Below are 25,568 nucleotides of genomic sequence, written 5' to 3'. Positions count from 1 at the left end.
TAATTTTTCCATTCGTGGACTATTAAATAAATATATAAATTTTTTTAAAAATTAATTATTAATTTATATATATAAATTTTTAAAGTTAACTATAAAATTTTAATTCAAATACACTATTTAAAATATAAAAAATAAATTTAAAAGTACATATAATTGAAGTATTGAAATTATATCTTTCGATGTTTTGTGGAATACACTTCATCTATGATTGAATCTGAATTGATATTGTAACAACTTCTCAATCGGGATAAAATAACAATTTCATGTCAACTAAAAAACAAAGTAATTAAATTTTTTCCTTCTCTCAATTTCTCCTTTCTTCACTTCATTCTTCCTTAAATTAATGTTTTATAAGTTGGACTTTGTAAGTTTATAAGGTTATTCTCTAACTTTTTTTTTTAATTTTTTTTATGTTTTTCCCTTACTTTTTTCTCTTTCTCTCTCGTCTTTTTTTTATTTTTTTTCCTATTTTATTTCTGTCCAGTTAGCAACATATAAAAAGAAAAAAAAACTGATTTGTTTTATTTTTTAATGATAAATTTTGTCTTATAATAAGTTGTTTTACTTTTATTTTACACATCATCGTTAACAAAAACTCATTCAAGACAAAAAGACGATGGAGAAACATTGATTTAGTGGCTGATAAACGGTCCCAAAAAAGACTATTTTTGGCTAGGAGATAAATGACGAGTGGATCTGCCGTGATGGAGTGTTTTTGTCACTACTTTATAGACAAAACTTCCAGCCTGCAAGGCTGAAAATATTGGATGATATCTCCAAGTGGATTTTTTTTTTGTATTTACGTTCATGCAAAATCTCATCTCTTATCTCCAAGTGGATAGTGTCATTTTCTAGTTGATTAAAGAGGTAAATATTAGTAAATATTATAGATTATTATTAAAGAGATAATATTTTTACTATTTCTTTTTAAATCCTTTTAACAACCAGATTATTATTTTTTAAAATAAAAACATTATTCATGACAATTTATTTGCTTGTGGCACCGGCATGTATAGAGGTCTTTTTAATCAATGTCCCGGTTTTTCTATTTGAGCTCCGATGATGGCATCGCTTAAGGAGGATTGAACCTTACAAACACACTTATGGTTCTGACAAAAACAAGTATTACACAAACATTTCTTGCCTATACACCAACATCTTTGGCCTGCACAGTCTGCATCTTTATTGCAACGCAATGTAATCACGGTGCTTCTTGCTTCTCCTACATGTGAACCTGACAAACACAAGTTCATAATATTTTATTTTTTTAATGAAAGGTATAGAATAATATTTATTTGTGTGAATATTAGAATGAAATATATAATAGTATGAGAGAGAGTAATTAGAAACAATGATTAAGAATGCAACGATCAAGTATGTTAGCTTGAATGAAGACTTTTTCATCTCTCTTTCTTTGCTATAAAAATACCTTATTGATATGCAAATGCTAATTACTTGTTTCTTTATGCAATGAATAAGAATACCTTATTGATAGGCTCTCTTATTATAATGTTATATAGGCAAGCTCATCGGACTAATAGTGTATATCTTAGTGAATTACATACCTTTTTTTTAATTCTATATCATATTATCTATAAATTATAATAACTTAAAATTATACAAGCTAAATATTAAGAAAGGAAAACAGACTTGCACAAATTGGGGACACCTACCTTTTTATTCATGAATAAAGAAATAGTTTTATTATTATTTCTATTTAAATCTCCTTAACAACTAGATGATTATTTCAGGAATAAAAACATAATTATTCATGATAATTTATCTTCTTATTGCACCGATATATCTAGAGGGATAGGCTCTCCCATGCATTATAATAGAGGCTATGTTTTAGAAAAAAATAAATATTTTATTAATTCATTTTATTTTTTTATTTTCTATTCAATATTATTAGGTTTTTCTAGTTTTTTCTATTTGAAGAGAATAATTTTTCCATTTAGTATTAATAGAATTTTAGTTTTTTTATATAAAAGTTTATAATTGTTTTGACAAGCGAAGACTTTGATAAATAAAAATAGAATATTTTAGATGTTTTTTCATAGTTATAATATTTTTTATTTTTAAATATTTTGACTTGTAACAAACTTTATTATCATTTGTTGCCAACATTAATCGGTATCATAGTCTAATGATTTGTGGTGGTTTTGTTTTTTATATTATATTATCTATAAATTACAATAACCTAAAATTATATAAGATAATTACAAAGACTTGCACAAATTACGGATATCTGCCTACAATTCGTAAATGACCAATTTGACTGCCTACATTTCTTTCATCTTTTTATTAACTTGGCCTGTCTTTGACCATGTTTGACTCATCTCAGCTACCACCCTCTTCGCATCCACCAAACACTATAAACTGGTAAGCAGCCCATTTATCGTCTCATAATAAGTGTGGATATGAATTGAATTGTGTGTGTGATAGTTGTGCACAAAACATTGGCTATATATATATATATATATATATATATATATATATAGAGAGAGAGAGAGAGAGAGAGAGAGAGAGAGAGGATGTAACAATCCTAAATTCTTTTTTTTTAATCTTGTAGAATTTTCCGTATATTTTTAGATATCAAATTATCAATTTTTCATCTACATTTTTAAATTATCAAAATTTCGCATTCGTTCTATGATTGAGGACGGTACCTTTTTTAATAATCAATTCGAGCAAATAATTATAATAGTACACATCAAACTTAAATGCAATAAATGAATTATTCTAATAATTACAATTAAATTACATTATACAATCATGAGTTTTGCAAAAAAAAAAAAACAATTAAATAAATCATTAATAAAATAAATACATAATCAAGATATTAATTTTCAAGTAGGAAGAAAAATTAATTCTTAACATTGAACATTAATCAGAAATATAATTCATTTCAACGCCTATTTACATTTGCTTATTGAATAGAGCACTAATTTCATTAACTCAGAAATTTGTTCATCAACTTGCTCATTTACTAGGGGCACTAATTTTATTAATTCAGGAATTAGTTCATCGCATCGCATATTTGTTTTCCTCAATAAACAAAATAACTAATCGCTAATTAATTAACCATAACTCATTAGATTTAAACTAAAAATAAAATTTAATCATTAATAAATTTAAGGCTTCACATGTATACCTAATGACTGAACTTGTGCTGAAGTTCTTTGCTGCGACAACAATTTAGCAGCCTCTCATGTATCGACATCAACATCACATCACATCACATCATTTCTTTTATTATTATTATTATTATTATATTTTTTATTCAACCTCAACTTCTATTATTATTATTTTCAATCACAATTCTCCACAAATCTATTTGTTTATATTAAATTTCCCATTTCCTTATTTTCCTTCCATTTGACCAAAAATAAAAACTAAATAGATAACATAGAAATTTCCTATTCCAACCATCCATTTAACATTATTTCATTACTTTTCTATCCATTTCCTTCCACTACATTACATTTCCTAATTTTTTCTCCTTTGGTCGAAATTTTTTAATAGATGGAATGAAGAATTTCATTTTATTTTACTTTCTTTCATTCCTTAATTAATCATTTCTTTATTGCATCAATTCTAATGCAGCCTTGTGCTTATGAATTTATCACTTAACAACATTTATTCACAATTAAATCCCTGAAAATCTCTCATCATTGCCGGGCCACTAACTCTATTTAATTATAAAATTTTTTACTTCAATTACAATAATTTAACCAATTTACTCTATTTTTCATATTAATCCCCATAACAAATTACAATAAATCTTTATTTTCCCTAAATTTATTCAAGAACCTTAACTTTTCAATTTCAAGAATTCAATCAATTAAGGACTTTAAGCCATTAAAATTATATCAATAGTGTTTAAAATGCCTTACCAAGTAAGTAATTAAACTCTAAACACTCCTAAATCAAGCTTCCAACTCCTTTTTTTTTTTAATCTTGGCCAAACTTCCTCTCTCATTTTCTACTCACTTCCATTTGATTTTCTTCCTTCCAATTAATGTTTACAAAGCTTGTTTAATGTTCTTTCGATATCTTCTCTCAAGATTTTATGTTTTCCTTACAAAGTTAAATTCTAATCAGCTCAATATTAAAAAAAATAAAATCAATAAAGATAATTTTGGAGAAAATCATAAAAAAAAACAAAAAAAAACATGTGAAGAAACACTGTAACAATCAACAATGTTTTAAAGAAAAAAATTACAAAACTAAATTCTCAATCATCTTAATATTAAAAAAATAAAATTGACAAATATAATTTTGAAAAATAAAAAATCATGTGAAAAAACATCGTCGCAATTCACAGTATTTTTTTTAAATTATAAATAAAATTTTTTAACCAGTTCAATATTAAAAAAAAAAAAAAAGAAAAAAAAGAAAAAAAAAAAAGAGAAGTGCAAAAAAATAAAGTAAAAAAAAACGAAAAAGTGACCAAAAAAAACGAAAAAAAAAAGAAACAAAGGAAAAAAGAAAAGGAATGCAGTAATATATTACTGTTATAATCGACAATATATATGAAAACTTATTACTTAATAATAATACCTAGACTTTCTAGATTATTAATTAGGAATAGTAATCGCTTAGCAAATTCTGCAACGGAGGATGGGCGACGTCCTAGGGAAGATAAAAGGTGATCCGGATATTGAACGAGATCGGGGAATCCAAACTCGGGAAGATCAGCTCGGGTATTGTGAGAAACGGTACATTTTTTTTCCCTTGAAATATGAGATCGGAGGAAAGATTTTATGTTCAGTGTTAGGTTTTTAGTTTTTCTTTGCTGTTCGGGACTTGTTCTTACGCGTAGAATGACTCTGTCCACATCTGATTCTTTTTTTTATAAATAAATCTCATTCTAATTCAATATTTATTTAAGTTTACTTTTCTTTAATCCATCCATCCATCCAGGAATGACCTGCTAAAATACACAAGGAGTGCAGAAGAAGGCATAAAATACCACAACAAGAAGCACGAGGTAAACTAATTTTAGATCGCTTACTGCTTTACCAGTTTTGATGATGAAAAAATTTGAAGAATTTTGTTGCTCAAAAACCTCAGACAACAAACTCCAGTCCCTCACTAATAAGGACAGGACGGGACAGTGTTTTAACTCAAAAGTTCTCTACGATGTCTATCCATGTCATATTTTCCAGAGAATCATTAATCTTCATCTCGGTGCTTGAATGAACTTGTTAGGATTGTTTGGTGCATGAAAGAGATAAACACTCTGTTTTGCCAGTATTGTTATGGTGTTGATCCATCATGCTGTAGAATTCTATAACAACAAGTCCAAGGTAAATTTCTGGGCTGTGAAAACTCCTCGGGTTATTTCTATGTATTGGGTGGTTAAAACAATCAGCATCATCTAGTACTATTTGCTAGTTATAATGTTTATTTTATTTTATTAATTGTCCGCTGCTAAAAACAAATTAATTCTGTGTACTCCCAACTTATTTTTTTGTTCCCGTCAATTTCTTTTTCAGGGTGCTAAATTTAAGCTGGTGGAGATCATATCTGCATGTTCTTTCTTTTCTATGGGTGTTTGGGAGCATATCAACTTCACTGCTTCTGAAGATGACAAGTCTCTGAAATTGTTTTTTGCTGAATTTTCACATGGAGAAGCTCATTGGGGAACGAATCATAATACAGAAGCCGAAAAAATCACTGCATGTTGTTTGCTGGAAGAAGGTGAATTATGCATTTCTTTTGTTCCTTCTTATTCGCACTCTGGTGTGTGTTTGTCAATTTCTATGCACGAGTTGTATTTTATCATTACATGCATAGTATTTTATATTATTGTTTCTGGTTTGTTTATTATTATTATAGGGTCTACCAAAGATTACTGTGGATTTTGTCCCCATGAAGACAAAGTTTATCACCCTCTTCAGGGATTTACAGCGGGGATTCGCTGGTGATTTTCTTGCTTTTTGTTGAGGAGCTTCCTTCAACCAATATGCCGAAAACTATAATGAAGCGCAACCTTATTCCCACCCAATAGTATCCTACCCTACACCCCTTCAGCTAGCAAAGGAATTTTCCCACAGATCCATTTGTTAAAGCTTTCTCAGTTTTAATGGTCCATGTGCATGTTTGAATAGCTGTCTTGCGAATTGTATGTTGTTGTTGCGCTATCTTTACAATGGAAAGAAATGAAAAGAAACTAAGCTTGCGAGTTTGAATGAGCTTGAAATATTCTTCATTTGAAGGATTTTGACTGCACTAAGCTTATTTTAAAGTGTTTGTGTGGCATCGTCTTTCTTTGATTTCTATAAGCAGGCTTATGGATTCTTGAATGAAGGGAAGGTGTCATTATTCCAGTGTTTCAACCTTGATCCCCAGCACCTTAAGGATATGTGTGGACCGTGGTAGAGGAAAATGGTGAGTGCACTTAATTTTTAAAATGATTTTGGTTGGTTGAATTGCAATTAGTTGATTTGATTAAAAACCTGTTTGGTTTTTTGCTTTTCGAGTTTTACTATTTTGTTTTAAAGTTTAGTAGTTGAAAGGTTTAGAGCCTATATGGTGTCTTGTTTCTCCTACTTTTTACTGTTCTTCTTCAAAGTAAAGCAATTAAAAGTACAAAGTGTTTGATGGGTGATTGTTATAAAAACAAATCAAAATGTATATTAGCTTTCATTTCAAAATGCATGAAAATTGATTTTTTTTTAATGAAAAAAAGGGTGCGTATACTATTTAAAAGATAAAAATAACATTAAATAACTTTAAATTATAAAAATACCAATGTTATATATTTTACCTTAATCCATTAAGTTCAAAGCATTATCAAGATAAAAACAAGCATTTTCTTCTCTTTTTTAAAAAAACTTGTATTACTCATCACTTTTGATTTCAAGGATAGAAACCATTTTTTCGAGTTATTTATTTAATTTCTGAATAAAAATCTTAAAGTTATGTTCTTAATAGTAATTTTAGTTCAAGAAACATTGCAATTGATTGCCAAACATGAGTGATTTTAACTAGGCACTACAATTACAACCAAATTTGATGGACACCGACCCTAAGGTGTAGGAAATTTTATGGATAGTAAAATTTCCTACCCCTTAGGGTTTAGGGTTGGTATCCATCAAATAGATTCTATCTGCTCTACCTAATCAATTTGCATGTTATTCAAATAGCTTAGATAGACCAACAGTTATGGTTTCATGTGATAATCTTTTTATTGTTGGGGTTAAGAGTCCAAATTATTTGGGGGATTCAATCAGTTAACTCCCAGGAGAAATTGTTGCTTCCATTGTGTCCCGCTTGAGAATTAGAGAAGCAGGAAGAACTAGCATCCTTTAGGGTAGATGGAAAAATGTGTGGACAATGACCACTTGCTTACACTATGATGGTACAAATTCAATGCGGGATGTCTGCCTGAATGAGAAACTATTGACTACGTGAGTGTGTATGATGGATGAATCAAGTGTTGGACTCGCATAAAAGTTTGAATTTAAACAATTTTATGATCTCGTTTTGATTTGAATGAAAGTTTTCATCTTGATGTTGATAAATACGTCACCTTCTTGCATAAATTTACTATGCATTTGACTGATTTTTGTTCATATATTAGAATAATAATAGCAAACTTCGAATTTTTTTTCAAAACTTACCAAAATAAATGGTTCAAAGTCTAATTTTATTTTTATCATCTTTGAATATTTATTTTTATTTAATTACTAGATGATAAATCTAATTTTCCATCCTAAAATACCTTTTTCAGTACCTGCCGGGACATCCACCCGTATGCTACAGTTAGAAACACAAGTAACAAAGACATAATATAGAACTAGCTAGTAGTAATAGATTGCTTTGTTATGGTTTTGGCTTTGGCTGTGCAGCATGGTCTCTTAACCAGGTCAAGATAGTCCCGAACACAAGCTCCACATTTTCCTTAGGCTCACCAACCAACATATGCCACATACCAGGAAAGATCTTCAATGTTTTGTCCTTGCTTGAAGCCGATTCATACACAAAACTAGCCGACCTAAAGTCGCACGCAAAATCATCCTCCCCATGCACCATTAGAAATGGAACCCCGAGGTCATAGCAATGCCTCCTTATGTACTCACAAACCCTCAAAAACTCTAGTGCAGTCGCTGCCGGAGGCTTCCCTGACTTCGGGCGATTCGGGTTGTTGGCTACCAACCTTCTCTTCCATTCTTCTTTGTATGATCTGCTAGAGACTGGCTTTGAGGCCACAACTTTCCATGTGGGCGCAAATAGTGCTGCCAAAGGAAGTAGCTTCTCTAATGGCCACATAGGTTTAAATTTTGCTGAAATACCACACATAGCACCACTTAAAATCAAGCCATCCCATGTATAGCCTTGCTTCAAACATATAAGGATTGAAATTGCTCCTCCTAGTGATTCACCATATAGAAAGGCTGGCAAGTTAGGGCTGTTAGCCTTGACCGAGTCAAAAAACATTATGCAATCACTAACAACATATTGGATATTTGGGATGTGACCACGTAGTCCATCTGAATAGCCATGGCCTTGGAGATCAAGTGCACAAACCAAGAATCCAGCTTTGGCTATGGCTATAGCAGTTAGTTCATTGAGCCAACTGCTTTCTGAGGAGTAGCCATGGACCATGGCTACAATCCCTTTTAGCTGAGAAGTGGGATCATCAGGGCGCCAAAATTGAGTGAAGATTTTCATGTTTTTCTTGTTGAACATGAAGCTTTCTTGGTGAAGAATTTGGTGCTTCTTGTAGAATTCTTCTCTTGTGAGGTCTCATAGGGACTTTTTTCATTAGCTTGGTGAATCGGGTGTGACAACATTTTCTTTAAACACAAAATATACTGGGTTCCACAAACAATAAACTGCGTTTCATACTTTATCAAACAATTTTTTTTCTATAATTTACTTTCAAAACAGAAACAACTACAAAAACAAACATCCTCTTAGTTAGCCACAACTAAATATTACCTAGCTACATCACCCATGACCACGAGGACCTCTCTATAGCTAGCCAGCTATTTTCCCCTGTCTGCTACCGACCAACTAACTTAAATAAGTTATAAGTTAACTAAGTAAAGGAAATGAAATGAAAACAATAAACAAGAGATTAATATAAACAAAACTTAAGCATTACAAAAATATAAAGAGAGAGAGCAAGAACATGATCTTGATCTGAAAACCAAGATGCCTAAATGTATGGCAAATGCCTCCTTTTATAGGTCAAAATTTGGAACTATTGATTTGATGACTAATTGTAAAGTGGGTGGCCACTAATTGGTGACAATCTTTATCTTCTTGTCTGAACAAAACGTCATTGCTAACGTCAGAATTTGAATAGATTGTCCCATGAAAGTTCTAGAAAATTATCTCAATTTTCCAACAAAAAACGAATCGGTGCATTTGGACTTCTAGAACTCGAGATATGGGTTGAACACTTAACAATATCTGGGTTGCAGGACAGATTCTAACTTCTCCGTTGTTGCTAAGATTTGGACTTCCAAACAGCAGAATTGAGTCTTGGACTCTTTGCCGCACGTGTGCGGCGGCGCGGCGATCGTCCACCCTCAAGGAATAACAAAAATGGAATATTGATTTATTCCTGGCAAAATATGTAGAGACAAGGAATTCTTGTCTCCTATCAGTGGAAAATTTGAATGGGAGTCGCCACCTAGTATTCTGGTTACTAGGAACCCTCACTGGTCTCAGAGATGGGGTACGGAGACTGGTTGCGTAAAGGGAAGGTATTAGCACCCCAACTACGCCCTACCTAAGGTAGGCTGCATTGTTTTAATGTCTGATAAAAATCTAAGATCGTGTTGTGGTTTCTTATTGTTCGGAATACACATTAGATAATGTCATACCCCAGGTTCTATTGTCCGAAAAAAGAACTAAATATTCGGAATATGCATTACGTGTAATGTCATACCCCGGATACTAAGAGACAAACAAAATAAAAATTTTTTTTGTTGTTTTTTTGAAATTTTGGCCAATATTCTCTTGACTTTAATAAACTAGTTATTAAAGCCAAAATGCATGCTAAAATATTGTTTTTTTTTTGTATGAAAAATACAATATGATTTTTTAGCTTTGAGACACTTGGCCGTATGCACAAAAATATTTTTTTCTCTTTTTTCAATTTTTTGGTGTTTTTGGAAGTTTTTGACAAAAACCAGGTATTGTAATATCAGATTTGTATTTTTACGACATAAAATACAGACCGATATTAACCAAAATGGATAAAAGAAATCATGCTGGAAAATTTTAAAATTATGAAAAAAAAACAAATCTTAATAAAATTTTTTAATGGGCCGGACCCAACCCATATCAATGGACTGGGCCAGACACGACCCGAAAGGACATTGGGCCGAAATCAGCCCAAAACAAACATGGACTGGTTACTGTGTGCCCAGTAACCGGGTTACTGCGCACACAGTAACTAGTGAATTAATTGGCAAGTACTGTGCATATGCATAGCAACGGGTTACTGTGTGCACAGTACCCCCGTGAATTAATTAGCTTGTTACTGTGTACAGCACAATAACTAGCTAATTAATTTTCATTTGCATGCAGAACGTTTACGACAGAGAAAGGGAGAAAGTTACATGGAGCGGTGGTGATGCTGGCCCAAAGAGGCCACCTCGTTCAGTCTGCAGCCTTGGATTGCCAAAATTTGGCAATTCGAGGTGCACACTTTGAACCAACGGCTTGGATTCCTCGAGTCGAATCAAAGGCTGAGAATTTTTCCCCGTTGAAGACAAGATTACCCTCTTTCCAGCCCTATAAATAGGAGCCAATTTCATGCTCAGGAGGAGGAGAAAATCGGGTCCAAAGTAAGCCAAAAAACCAGCCTTCCTCCCTTTTCCTGCTGCAGATTTTTTTCTTTTCTTCCTCTTCCAGCTGCAGCCGCTCCGGCCAACTCCACCGCCGTCTCCACCACCAGCTTCAGGTCCTCCTCCTGCAGCCAGCCATCGCCGCAACGCCAGGTGGTCCGCTCCCTTTCCCTTTCTTCTTCGCCGTCACTGTTCACGCATGAACAGTAGACATGAATTACTATTCATGTCTACTGTTCATGCAGAAAAAAATTTCAAAAATATTAAAAAAAATCATTTAAAAAATTTTGTGGTTTTCTCAAATATTTTTCCACCAAGTTTGCTTAATATTGGTTTGTATACTTACATTGTAAGATACAAGTTCGGTATTAAAATACCCGGTTTTCTCCGAAATATTTCAAAAAAAAAGAAGAAAAATTTCAAAAAGGAAAAAAAATATTTTATTGCATACGGCCAAGTCCTAAATAATTTTCCAAGCATGTTTGTTTTCAAAAACAAAATCAAAAAAATTGCATCTTTCTCATGTTTTAAAAATCCAAAAAATGGATATCATAACTAGTTTATGATCATCCGTTAGGGTTTGGCCAAAATGTCAAAAACTTTTAGTTCAACTTTTTTTTCTAGGATCCAGATGTAGACTTTAATATTTGTGGGGTGTAAAATTACACGATAAAGTACACCCTCAGGTATTAAAGATACAAGGGGTAAATAAATACAATCCTAAAATTTAGACTTTAGAACAGTTAGGATTTAACCCAGTAAGGTAGAGATTCCCTCACGAAGGGAGATCTGCCTTGAATCTTAGAAAAGACCAACGAATAGAAACTCGACCTAGAAAAAATAATCAAACAACAATGTAGCTTACCTTAGGTAGGGTGCACTGGGGGTGATGCGTCTTCCCCTTGCACAACCAGTCCCTTACTCAGACTCTCGCAGACCATAAGTTCCTAGTGACCATAATACTAGGTGGCGACTCCAAAGAACCAAGCAAAACACAAATAACAATAATAAAAAATCGCCAGCGGACGCCGCACGAATTTTGACGTGCGACAGAATGGCGACTCCACTGGGGAAAGCCATGTCTGGTCGGACTAAGCATTGATTGTTTGATTGTTTTCCTTTTGTTGGTCTGTAATTTTAGCTCGCATTTTTACTGCTTCAGCATGCATTTTAATTTTGCGAATAAACCCAATTCTAGGATTAGGTGGGGAGTAGCGGTGTGCCTCATGACTTTCAGTCGGGGTTCAGATTCGTGAAACATCCAACTATGAGCTGAGTGTTTACTCGGTAATGGCGGTCACAGGGTGCCCCAACCATTCCTTGTAAACCCCTATACTGCCTTCACGCAAGGTGGTCACTGGGCAGCTCATAGACCCTTTTGAGACCAGGTAGAAAACTCACCCATGTTCACATAATGAATAGAACCTGTCCTGAGGTTGTATGTGCTATCATTTATTTGCATCGGGGCGAACCCTTCTTGAAGCATCTTGAATTCAAGACTTGTGGGTGACAGAATGATCGTCACTCCAAAAATTTTCATTGTAGAGTTTGAGCAAGAATCAATATTCTTGTTTCATCATACAAAAGTGACGATCATATGTCACCCCTCGAAGGGCAAGTTCATCATATAGATTGCATGTTCATATATTTTTTCATGCATGCACCAGAATAAAAGGTGGGTCCCCTACGAGTTTGCAACATCCAATTTTGAGTGAGAAACATTGGAGATAAAAAATGTGCTCGTCGCAGCACTCATTTTCAAAAAGAGTTGGAGTCTCTGAACAAAAGCTTGACTCGCCTCTAGCTTACTCGAGCAAAAACTGATTCCTTCCAACTGACCTATCATCTTTGTTCAAACCCCAACAACAACTCAACCCAAAGAAACTGGGGGCAAACATGATCAAAAGCCTCAACACAATCCGAAGGGGAATTGCACCGCAGAATGGAGCCAGTTCTTGTTCTGCTAAAAAAAAAAGCTACTCTTGCTTGATCATGCCTGCAAAAGTTTCTTTTTTGTTTCAACCTATCCCAGTTTTTATCGGTAATTTGGCTCAAAATGCCACAAGACTTTCTCTGTCAAATGAGCCTTTCCTGTGAATAAAAGCATGTGTTTTCTTTTTTGTGTGTTCAAGCAAATAACATACTAAGCACACCTTTGTACTTACAAAACTACTGCACCAAGAATTCTTTGGTGTTTTCCCCTTTTTCCCAAAACCAAGCATGACCCTATGTTTTCACAAGGATTTTTGGGAAATCAAAGTTTAGTACAAAACAGAAATCATGTTGATGTTTGTTCAAACAAACAAGTTTTGAAAATTCGGGTGATTCCTTAGAGAGGTAACCATACACCAAGAAAACCCAAAAAAACAAAAACACCACGAAGTGACTCTAAAGCTGAGTTTTATTTGAATGAATAATGTCATCACCCAATTCTGGGTGATTCCCCAAAATTCATTTTTTTCCAAAAAATCAAAAAAAAAAATAAAAATAAAAATAAAATAAAAGGCTGGCAATGCGGAGAAAGCCGACCAAGAAAGGCTGCAAAAATAGGCGAAAATCAAGCTGCAATTTTCGGAAGAATTTCAAGGCCTAATTGTACGCTGTTATGCCCAAAAATAGGAAAATGCAAATTCAAAGGTCAAATTAAATGAATATTGGACGAATTTGCATAAAAATTAAGTCCAATGACATAATTAAATTTTTAATGGGCCAATTTGATTTAATCATGGGCCAAATTGAATTTTAATTATGTTTAAGAATTAATTTAGGTCCAATTGAAGGAGTTAATTAAGTGCAAGGACTTAATTATACTTTAAGCGGGTCAAAATTAATTGGAGGGCTTAATTGGTGAAAATTAAGTTTGGGAGCTTAATTTGGACTTAATTGAAAAATCAGAATTTTGAAAGACCAAATTTAATTTTTACCAAGTTTTTGCAAAAAAAAAAAAAAAACGGGTCACTGTTCATCTTCTTCCCCACGAAACTGCCCGAGTAGCAGCTTTCCAGGCGCATTTTCTACCTCGTTTGGCCTCCAAATCCGACAACGCGTGCACCAAAATGTCCACCTGAAACCCCTTTATCCTCGAGAATGGTCCGGTCGGGTCGAAAAACTTTGAAACGGCTTCGTTTATTGGCCCAAAGTGGCCACCTCGTTTAGTCTGCAGCCTTGGATTGCCAAAATTTGGCAATTCGAGGTGCACACTTTGAACCAACGGCTTGGATTCCTCGAGTCGAATCAAGGGCTGAGACTTTTTCCCCGTTGAAGACAAGATTACCCTCTTTCCAGCCCTATAAATAGGAGCCAATTTCATGCTCAGGAGGAGGAGAAAATCGGGTCCAAAGTAAGCCAAAAAACCAGCCTTCCTCCCTTTTCCTGCTGCAGATTTTTTTTCTTTTCTTCCTCTTCCAGCTGCAGCCGCTCCGGCCAACTCCACCGCCGTCTCCACCACCAGCTTCAGGTCCTCCTCCTCCAGCCAGCCATCGCCGCCACGCCAGGTAGTCCGCTCCCTTTCCCTTTCTTCTTCGCCGTCACTGTTCACGCATGAACAGTAGACGTGAATTACTATTCATGTCTACTGTTCATGCAGAAAAAAATTTCAAAAATATTTAAAAAAAAATCATTTAAAAAATTTTGTGGTTTTCTCAAATATTTTTCCACCAAGTTTGCTTAATATTGGTTTGTATACTTACATTGTAAGATACAAGTCCGGTATTAAAATACCCGGTTTTCTCCGAAATATTTCAAAAAAAAAAAAATTCAAAAAGGTAAAAAAATATTTTATTGCATACGGCCAAGTCCTAAATAATTTTCCAAGCATGTTTGTTTTCAAAAACAAAATCAAAAAAATTGCATCTTTCTCATGTTTTAAAAATCCAAAAAATGGATATCATAACTAGTTTATGATCATCCATTAGGGTTTGGCCAAAATATCAAAAACCTTTTTCCAATCTTTTTTTTTATTTTTTTTTAGGATCCAGATGTAGACTTTAATATTTGTGGGGTGTAAAATTACACGATAAAGTACACCCTCAAGTATTAAAGATACAAGGTGTAAATAAATGTCATTTAGACTTTAGAACGGTTATGATTTAACCCAATAAGGTAGAGACTCCCTCATGAAGGGAGATCTGCCTTGAACCTTAGAAAAGACCAACGAATAGAAACTTGACCTAGAAAAATAATCAAACAACAATGCAGCTTACCTTAGGTAGGGTGCACTGGGGGTGATGCGTCTTCCCCTTGCACAACCAGTCCCTTACTCAGACTCTCGCAGACCATAGGTTCCTAGTGACCATAATACTAGGTGGCGACTCCAACGAACCAAGCGAAACACAAATAACAATAACAATAATAAAAATCGCCAGCGGACGCCGCGCGGATTTTGACGTGCGACAGAATGGCGACTCCACTGGGGAAAGCCATGTCTGGTCGGACTAAGCATTGATTGTTTGATTGTTTTCCTTTTGTTGGTCTTTAATTTTATCTCGCATTTTTACTGCTTTAGCATGCATTTTAATTTTGCGAATAAACCCAATTCTAGGATTAGGTGGGGAGTAGCGGTCTGCCTCATGACTTTCATTCGGGGTTTAGATTCGTGAAGCATCCAACTATAAATTGAGTGTTTACTCGGTAATGGCGGTCACAATGTGTCCCAACCATTCCTTGTAAACCCCTATACTGCCTTCACGTGAGGTGGTCACTGGGCAGTTCATAGACCCTTTTAAGACTAGGTAGAAAGCCTACCCATCATGTAATGACCTAAAACCTTCCTTTAGAGCATGAACCCCTTACATATTCATTTTGCATGGGTTTTTGTCAGTCATACCCAATGTACCTACATTTGCATCCACACACATACATCCATCCATTGTAAATAACATACATACATACAACATGTTGAAATATAGGTCCCCAAATAGCCTATAACACCCGACTCTGAACACAAAACATGGAAGGTGAAGAGCGTGCTCACCGTGACGCCCATTTCCAAGAAGAGTTAGAATCTCTGAAAGCAAGCGTGGCTCGCCTCACTAGCTTACTCGAGCAAACACTTAGAAATGCCTCTGGTGAAGGTCCTTCCAACCGGCCTGCTATTTTTGTTCAGCCTCCAGCAACAACTCAACCCGAAGAAACAATGAGTGAACATGGTCATGAACCTCCACACAATCCAGCTTTTGTACACTCAATGCCACCAGCACCAACCCCCGCAGTCATAGATGCATTTGCCAATGAGTCCCACAAGACCAAGTCATCTGATGACATTGATAAGATGGCAGCGCTAGAAGCTCGAATCAAAGCCATTGAGAGGGTAGACTTGTACAATCCAGTACGAGCAGTAGAAATGTGTTTGGTCCCAAATGTGGTTGTCCCGAAGAAGTTTCGTGTTCCTGAATTTATCAAATATACTGGAACACAATGCCCCATAACTCATCTCAAATCCTACTATAACAAAATGGCAGAAGTAGTACATGAAAAACTACTAATGCATTTTTTCCAAGATAGCTTAAGTGGGGCGGCATTAAACTGGTACATGAGATTGGACAACACCAAGATCCAAAGATGGAAAGACTTGGTGGATGCTTTTGTCAAGCAATACAAGTATAATATGGACATCACTCCTGACAAAACCAGTTTGTCCAACCTAGAGAAAAGGGACAAGGAAAGCATAAGGGAATATGCTCAAAGGTGGAGAGACCTAGCTGCTCAAGTACATCCTCCACTCCTGGATAAAGAGATGGTCACTCTATTTGCCAACACGCTCAAGGACCCATACTACGAGCATGTGATGGGTAGTTCGGCCCAACAATTTATTGACGCTGTGGTAGTAGCTGAACGCATAGAGCAAGGAGTAAAGAGTGGTAGAATCTCTGTATCTGTGGAGAAAAGGAGCTTTGAAGGTAAAAAGAAAGAGGTTGACTATGTTGAAAGTGGATATAAGGGTAGGAAGAACCCATTCCAGAACTATCACACTCCATCCCCTTCGCCCCAAATTTCTTACATCAATCTCAACCCTATATTTCCCACAAGAAAACCTGAGCCTCAAACCACACACCAAAGAGTCCAAGAACAATTACCTCCATTACCGATACCCTTAAATGAGATGTACCAAAAGCTACTAAGCATCGGGCATATAGCTCCAGAACCCTTGACACCTCTGCAACCACCTTACCCTAACTGGTACAAGCCTGACCTTACTTGCGAGTACCATGCTGGTGCTGCGGGACACAACATTCATACTTGCAGTGCCTTCAAGAAGAAGCTCATGCATTTGATTAAAGCTGGATGGATAACCTTCGAAGGAACTCCAAACGTGGGTTCGAACCGTTTACCCAATCATGCTTCAGGTACTGGATCGGTGAATGCACTAGAGGTGGAATGTTTTGAAAACCTCAAAGCACTGATGGCAAGAGCAAGGTGTGAAAAAGGAAATGTGCACTCTCAAGGATAGAGGACAAAGTTCTACTATAGAATGGGAAGATGGAGCCTACCCAATTATTTCCTTTTGTTTGATCATGTCTGTTTCAACTTGTTTTAGTCTTGTTAGCAATTTAGCTCATAATGCCACAAGACTTTCTCTGTCAAATGAGCCTTTCCTGTTAATAAAATCATGTGTTTTCCTGTGTTCATGACATTCCTTCATTTGTTTTGTTGTTTCATGTAAATAACACATTGAACATAACCTTTAAACATGAAACCATTGTGCCAAGAATCTTTGGGCGTGTTTCTCCTTTCTTCCAAAACTATGCATGTTTTCACAAGGATTTTTGGGAAATCAAAGTTTAGTACAAAAACAAAAATCATGTTGGTGTTTGTTCAAACAAACAAGTTCTAAAAATTCAGGTGATTCCTTAGAGAGGTAACCATACACCAAGAAAACCCAAAAAAACAAAAACACCATGAAGTGACTCCAAAATCGGAGTTTTATTTGCATGAATAATGAGAAATCACTCTGCGTACTCGCATGAAAGCAAGGCTTACCGATCCTAAATGCATGCAATTGAGATGAAGAAAGGCCATCTTTGATAATCCTTTCACAAGGCTGAAAAATATCATTTGCAGTCCCCTTTTGAGCCTAATGTATTTTTCTTGAAAAATAACCTTGGCTAGGATCACACCCCACACTGGGGGGCAAGTGCAAAAAAATCCTTAATGACCAAAAGTGCCCAAATAACTCTTGGGGGCATGAAAAACCTCAACGATTGAAAGTGCCCGAACAATACTAGGGGGCATAAAAGCAAATTCTCAATCAATCGAAGGTGCCTATACAAAGCTGGGGGGCATAAGAAAAATCCAAAGGATCAAAAAAAAAATTTTGAGCAAAAAAAAAACGCAAATGCAATGATGCTCAAAAATCAAATGAAGAAAAAAATGAGAAAGAGCCCAAGCCCAACACTGGGGGGGGCACTGTGGACCATTCTACAAATCAATTCCAAGGTCCAGAAATGTATGAACAAAAAAGGTTGGGATATAAGCACTTGTGATCCTTAGTCTTAAAATCCCTTAAACACCTTTTGAGCCTACAAATATCCTATTCTTCATAGCCAAGAGCCCAAGCCTACATTACGTGCCTAATCAAGCCCTTTCTGATCAAAGGCAAGCAATTTGGATTGGTAGGCAGTGCTTTCTCATGCGAAGCAAAATCATTATTCATGCAAACAAAATAAATGCTTTGAAAAGACGGTTCTCAATAACCCTCAAATTGATATTCCAAACTTTTGTGACCATCCAAATATCACTTCATATTTTTCACCAAAATCAAAACCAAAATTTTTCATCACTTCTGAAAACCTCTCCATAGGAATCACTTGAATTTCTTCAGAATGAGTTTGCTTTGAACAAACATCAAAATGATTTCTGTGTCTGGAATAGCTTTGAAATTCCAAAAATTCTACATGAAAACAACTCGTCAAAAACCAAATCTTCCTTCATGTAAACTCATCCCCAAACCCGAATTGAATACTTGGAGGCATGATCAAGCTAGGGGGCAATAAAAAACATCTGGCGGAGCTGGCTCCATGATTCCCTTCCTAGGGAAAATGTCGGGCAAAATTGGCAACCCTTGAGATAAAGGGGCGGAGGACAAAGAAGTATGATGATATCAAGCCCTTCCTAGGGGTCAAGATCACAAGATATGACTCGAGTAAGCAAGAGCGAGAGGAGCCATCAAAGCTTACTATCAGAGACTCAAACTTTTGAGAAAAGGAAGACACCATGAAGAAAAGGGGACCTACATTTCTCAGGTAAGTATACATGCATATTGATCATGATGCATAACCTTCATCTTGACAGATTAGTGTCTCACAATCACCCTTTTTTGAGTGGGCTTTCGAGCCTTCACCTCTTAGGTAGTGTGTTCTCTAACCCTGCCTCCTTTTGAGTGGGCTGTTAAGCCCTTACCATTTAGATAGTATGCTTTCTAGCCATGTCTATCTTCCTTAAGAGTGGGCCTTCGAGCCCTCACACCTTAGGTAGTGTGTTTTCCAACCCTGCCTCTTTTTTAATGTGCCTTCGAGCCATCACACCTTAGGTAGTGTGTTTTCCAGCCATCCACTGTTGGGGGCATGAAAAACCTCAACGATTGAAAGTGCCCTAACAATACTGGGGGGCATAAAAGAAAATTCTCAATCATCAAAGGTGCCCATGCAAGTCTGGGGGGCATAAAAAAATCCAAAGGATCCAAAATTCTGAGCATAAAAAAAGTCAAGCCAACGCAATGATGCTCAAAATCAAATGAAAAGAGAGAGAGCTCAAGCCCAACACTGGGGGGCACCGTGGACCATTTTACAAATCAATTCCAAGGTCCAGAAATCTATGAACAAAAGAGTTTGGGATATAAGCATTGGTGATCCTTAGTTTTAAAGTCCCTTAAACACCTTTTGAGCCTACGAATATCCTTTTCTTCATAGCCAAGAGCCCAAGCCTACATTACGTGCCTAATCAAGCCCTTTCTGATCAAAGGCAAGCAATCTGGATCGGTAGGCAGTGCTTTCTCATGCAAAGCAAAATCATTATTCATGCAAATAAAATAAATGCTTTGAAAACGGTTCTCAATAACCCTCAAATTGAAAATTAAACCTTTTGTGACCAACTAGATGTCACTTCCTCACATTTTCATCGAAAGACGGTTCTCAATAACCCTCAAATTGATATTCCAAACTTTTGTGACCATCCAAATGTCACTTCATATTTTTCACCAAAATCAAAACCAAAAGTTTTTATCACATCTGAAAACCTCTCAATAGGAATCACTTGATTTTCTTCAGAATGAGTTTGCTTTGAACAAACATCAAAATGATTTCTGTGTCTGGAATAGCTTTGAAATTCCAAAAATTCTGCATGAAAATAACTCCTTGTCAAAGACCAAACCTTATTCATATAGCCTCATCCCCAAACCTGATTTGCATACTTGGGGGCATGATCAAGCTGGAGGGCAATCAAAAAACATCTGGCAGAGCAAACTCCACGATTCCTTTTCTAAGGAACTATTGGGCAAAATTGGCAACTCTTAAGATAAAGAGGCGGAGGACAAAGAAGTATGATGATATCAAGTCTTTCCTAGGGGTCAATATCACAAGAGATGACTCGAGTAAGCAAGAGCGAAAAGAGCCATCGAAGCTTACTATCAGAGACTCAAACTTTTGAGAAAATGAGAACTCCATGAAGAAAAGAGAACTCCATGTAGAAAAGGGAACTCCATGAAGAAAAGAGGACCTACATTGCTCAGGTAAGTATACATGCATATTGATCATGATGCATAACCTTCATCTTGACATATTAGTGTCTTACAATCTCCTTTTTTGAGTGGGCTTTCGAGCCCTCACATTTTAGATAGTATGCTTTCTAGTCCTATCTGCCTCCTTTTTTTTGAGTGGGCTTTCGAGCCCTCACATTTTAGGTAGTGTGCTTTCTAGCCCTATCCACCTCTTTTTGAGTGGGCTTTCGAGCCCTCACATCTTAGGTAGTGTGTTTCCTAACCCTGCCTTCATTTTTGAGTGGGCTTTCGAGCCCTCACATCTAAGGTAGTGTGCTTTCTAACCCTATCCACCTCTTTTTGAGTGGGCTTTCGAGCCCTCACATTTTAGGTAGTGTGTTCTTTAACCCTACCTCCTTTTTTCGAGTGGGCCTTCGAGCCCTCACACCTTAGGTAGTGTGTTTTCTAACCTTACCTCCATTTTTAAGCGGGCCTTCGTGCCCTCACATCTTAGGTAGTGTGTTCTTTAACCCTACCTCCTTTTTTCGAGTGGGCCTTCGAGCTCTCACACCTTAGGTAGTGTGTTTTCTAACCTTACCTCCATTTTTAAGCGGGCTTTCGTGCCCTCACATTTTAGGTAGTGTGTTCTTTAACCCTACCTTCTTTTTTCAAGTGGGCTTTCGAGCCCTCACATCTTAGGTAGTGTGTTCTCTAACCCTACCTCCTCTTTTGAGTGGGCTTTCGAGCCCTCACACCTTAGGTAGCGTGTTTTCCAACCCTGCCTCCTTTTTAATGTGCCTTCGAGCCATCACACCTTAGGTAGTGTGTTTTCCAACCCTGCCTCCTTTTAGTGTGCCTTCGAGCCACCAACCACCTTAGATAGTGTGTTTTCCAACCCTGCCTCTTTTTAAGTGCGCCTTAGGGCCATCACACCTTAGGTAGTGTGTTTTCCAACCCTGCCTCCTTGTAGTGTGCCTTCGAGCCACCAACCACCTTAGGTAGTGTGTTTTCCAACCCTGCCTCTTTTTAAGTGCGCCTTAGGGCCATCCACCACCTTAGGTAGTGTGTTTTCCAACCATACCTCCTGTTTAGTGTGCCTTCGAGCCACCAACCACCTTAGGTAGTGTGTTTTCCAATCCTGCCTCCTTTTAGTGAGCCTTCGAGCCATCCACCACCTTAGGTAGTGTGTTTTCCAACCATACCTCCTTTTTAATGTGCCTTCGAGCCATCACACCTTAGGTAGTGTGTTTTCCAACCCTGCCTCCTTCTTTAGTGCGCCTTAGAGCCACCAACCACTTTAGGTAGTGTGTTTTCAAACCATGCCTCTTTTTTAGTGCGCCTTAGAGCCATCAACCACCTTAGGTAGTGTGTTTTCCAACCCTGCCTCCTTCTTTAATACGCCTTAGAGCCACCAACCACTTTAGGTAGTGTGTTTTCTAACCATACCTCCTTTTGAGTGCGCCTTAGAGCCTTCAACCACCTTAGGTAGTGTGTTTTCCAACCATACCTCCTTTTTAATGCACCTTAGGGCCAACAACCATCTTAGGTAGTGTGTTTTCCAACCCTGCCTCTTCTTTAGTGCGCCTTAGAGCCACCAACCACTTTAGGTAGTGTGTTTTCTAACCATACCTCTTTTTTAATGCGCCTTAGAGCCTTCAACCACCTTAGGTAGTGTGTTTTCTAACCATACCTTCTTTTTAGTGCGCCTTAGAGCCCTTACCTCTTAGGTAGTGTGTTTTCCAACCATGCCTCTTTTTTTAGTGCGCCTTAGAGCCTTTACCTCTTAGGTAGTGTGTTTTCCAACCCTACCTCCCTTTGAGTGTGCCTTAGAGCCATCAACCATCTTAGGTAGTGCGTTGTCCAACCCTGCCTCTTTTTAAGAGCTCCCTCGAGTCCTAACCTTTTAGGTAGTGTGCTTTTCTAACCCTACCTCCTTTCGAGTGCGCTTTCTAATCCTCAAGAGGATTCATTTTTCCTCAACAAGATGAGTCTATCATATCTCATCCTTGTTTTTCTTCTTTACAATGCTTACTATCTAAAGTCTCTTACGAGACTTTCCACCATAAGCATTGTAAAGAGGGGGGCAACTGTCATCACCCAATTTTGGGTGATTCCCCAAAATTCGTTTTTTTTCCTTAAAAAATAAAAATAAAATCAAAAAAATAAAATAAAGGTTGGCAATGCGGAGAAAGCTGACCAAGAAAGGCTGCAAAAATAGGCGAAAATCAAGCTGTAATTTTCGGAAGAATTTCAAGGCCTAATTGTACCCTATTATGCCCAAAGATAGAAAAATGCAAATTCAAAGGTCAAATTAAATGAGTATTGGACGAATTTGCATAAAAATTAAGTCCAATGACGTAATTAAATTTTTAATAGGCCAATTTGATTTAATCATGGGCCAAATTAAATTTTAATTATGTTTAAGAATTAATTTGGGTCCAATTGAAGGATTTAATTAAGTGCAAGGACTTAATTACACTTTAAGCGGGTCAAAATTAATTTGAGGGCTTAATCGGTGAAAAATTAAGTTTGGGGGCCTAATTTGAACTTAATTGAAATATTGGAATTTTGAAAGACCTAATTTAATTTTTACCAAGTTTTTGCAAAAAAAAAAAAACAGGTCACTGTTCATCATCTTCCTCGCGAAACTGCCCGAGTGGCACACTTCTAGGAGCATTTTCGGCCTCGTTTCTTCGTCCAAATCCGACAAGGCATGCACCAAAATGTCCACCTGAAACCCCTTTATCCTCGAGAATGGTCCGGACGGGTCGAAAAACTTTGAAACAGCTTCGTTTATTGGCCCAAAGTGGCCACCTCGTTCAGTATGCAGCGTTGGATTGCCAAAATTTGGCAATTCGAGGTGCACACTTTGAACCAACGGCTTGGATTCCTCAAGTCGAATCAAGGGCTGAGAATTTTTCCCCGTTGAAGACAAGATTACCCTCTTTCCAGCCCTATAAATAGGAGTCAATTTCATGCTCAGGAGGAGGAGAAAATCGGGTCCAAAGTAAGCCAAAAAACCAGCCTTCCTCCATTTTCCTGCTGCAGATTTTTTTCTTTTCTTCCTCTTCCAGCTGCAGCCGCTCCGGCCAACTCCACCGCCGTCTCCACCACCAGCTTCAGGTCCTCCTCCTCCAGCCAGCCATCGCCGCAACGTCAGTGAATTACTATTCATGTCTACTGTTCATTTGCATGCAGAACGTTTACAACAGGGAAAGGGAGAAAGTTACCTGGAGCGGTGGTGATGCTGGCAGCAGCTGATGCGGCAGAGGTGGGGGTGGCAGTGCTGGCGGTTCGCGGTGGCCGGCGGTGCTGCTGTGGAGTTGAGGTTGGCAGCGGCTCTTCTCCCCTGTTTATTTTTCTCCTCTGCTCTTCTTCTTTATTCTTCTGTGTTAGGAAAACGGGGGAGGGTGAACGTGCTGGGGCGGCCACTGTTGGCCGCCCCCCTCCACTACCTTTCAACGGATAACAAAGCCAGGCAAGTGGATGTCCATGGTGGGCGTCTTTTTGAGCAAAAACCGGGAAAGAAATTAAGTGAAAAGTGGGGAAGAAAATCTTCTTCCCCTGCCTCGCGCGTCCAAGGGAAGAAGAAGATGGTGCCGTTCAAAACGGCACCGTTTTCAGCTTTCTCTATTTTTTTTTTGTTTTTGTTGTTTTTTTTTTTGTATTTATTATTTTTTGTGTGGGGACCCAAAAATGGGTTACAACAGTTGCCCCCTCTTTACAATGCTTACGGAGCAAAGATTTTGCGTAGTAAGTGTTGTAAAGATAAACAAAATTGGTCTTCCAAAATTAGTCTTCTCAAAATTTGGTTGACCTAAAACTTAAACCGGACGCAAAGTCCTATGTGTGGTTGAGCTAAACTGAGATTCCTTTCACCAATCCCCTTTAACCAGAACCAAAATCTTATGTGGTTAGGATAGACTGAGATTCCTTTCGCCAATCCCCTCTAACCAGAACCAAAAATCCTGTGTGGTTGGGCTAAACTGAGATTCCTTTCGCCAATCCCCTTTAACCAGAACCAAAATCTTATGTGGTTAAGATAGACTGAGATTCCTTTCGCCAATCCCCTCTAACCAGAACCAAAAATCCTGTGTGGTTGGGCTAAACTGAGATTCCTTTCGCCAATCCCCTTTAACCAGAACCAAAATCTTATGTGGTTAGGATAGACTGAGATTCCTTTCGCCAATCCCCTCTAACCAGAACCAAAAATCCTGTGTGGTTAGGATAGATTGAGATTCCTTTTGCCAATCCCCTCTAACCAGAACCAAAATCTTATGTGGTTAGGATAGACTGAGATTCCTTTCGCCAATCCCTTCTAACCAGAACCAAAATCCTGTGTGGTTGGGCTAAACTGAGATTCCTTTCGCCAATCCCCTCTAACCAGAACCAAAATCCTGTGTGGTTGGGCTAGACTGAGATTCCTTTCGCCAATCCCCTCTAACCAGAACCAAAAATCTTGTGTGGTTAGGATAGACTGAGATTCCTTTTGTCAATCTCCTCTAACCATAACCAAAAATCATGAGAATTGTTAGGATAGACTGAGATTCCTTTCGCCAATCCCCTTTAACCAGAACCGAAACTCCTATGTGGTTAGGATAGACTGAGATTCCTTTCGCCAATCCCCTCTAACCAGAACCAAAATTCTACGGGTGGTTAGGATAGACTGAGATTTCTTTTGCCAATCCCCTCTAACCAGAACCAAAAATCATGAGAATTGTTAGGATAGACTAAGATTCCTTTCGCCAATCCCCTTTAACCAGAACCAAAACTCCTATGTGGTTCGGATAAACTGAGATTCCTTTCGCCAATCCCCTCTAACCAGAACCAAAATCCTACGGGTGGTTAGGATAGACTGAGATTCCTTTTGCCAATCCCCTCTAACCAGAACCAAAACTCCTATGTGAGGTTAGGATAGACTGAGATTCCTTTCGTCAATCCCCTCTAACCAGAACCAAAAATCTTGTGTGGTTAGGATAGACTGAGATTCCTTTCGCCAATCCCCTCTAACCAGAACCAAAATCCTACGGGCGGTTAGGATAGACTGAGATTCCTTTCGCCAA

The 25,568-nt window shown here is 37.1% G+C and overlaps 2 protein-coding genes and 1 pseudogene across 4 annotated transcripts; 2 read left to right on the top strand and 1 right to left on the bottom strand.

The window, feature by feature from the left end:
- Positions 1-4,554: 4,554 nt before the first annotated feature.
- On the top strand, positions 4,555-6,684 carry LOC133705670 (uncharacterized). 3 transcript variants are annotated; one of them, XM_062131012.1, is made up of 4 exons: positions 4,555-4,706; positions 4,927-4,993; positions 5,502-5,706; positions 5,845-6,217. In XM_062131012.1, the coding sequence occupies exons 1-4, from the start codon at positions 4,624-4,626 to the stop codon at positions 5,931-5,933; spliced, it is 444 nt and encodes a 147-aa protein (XP_061986996.1). In that variant the 5' UTR covers positions 4,555-4,623; the 3' UTR covers positions 5,934-6,217. The 3 variants fall into 3 exon arrangements, with proteins under 3 accessions (XP_061986996.1, XP_061987003.1, XP_061986984.1); XM_062131019.1 differs by lacking the exon at positions 5,845-6,217 and adding an exon at positions 6,295-6,684 and having other exon boundaries at positions 4,556-4,721; XM_062131000.1 differs by having other exon boundaries at positions 4,557-4,721.
- Positions 6,685-7,833: 1,149 nt separating this feature from the next.
- Positions 7,834-8,804, bottom strand: LOC133705641 (caffeoylshikimate esterase-like; annotated as a pseudogene).
- Positions 8,805-15,762: 6,958 nt separating this feature from the next.
- LOC133669901 (uncharacterized) lies at positions 15,763-23,974 on the top strand. Its single transcript, XM_062090231.1, has 2 exons — positions 15,763-17,228; positions 23,704-23,974. Exons 1-2 carry the CDS (start codon positions 15,763-15,765, stop codon positions 23,972-23,974), a joined length of 1,737 nt encoding a protein of 578 aa, XP_061946215.1.
- The last annotated feature ends 1,594 nt before the right edge of the window (positions 23,975-25,568 follow it).

Source organism: Populus nigra, chromosome 1 (assembly GCF_951802175.1).
Source record: "Populus nigra chromosome 1, ddPopNigr1.1, whole genome shotgun sequence".
Lineage (NCBI taxonomy): Eukaryota > Viridiplantae > Streptophyta > Magnoliopsida > Malpighiales > Salicaceae > Populus > Populus nigra.
The sequence above is the reverse complement of the archived record's forward strand: the minus strand, read 5'-3'. Positions and strand labels throughout refer to the sequence as shown.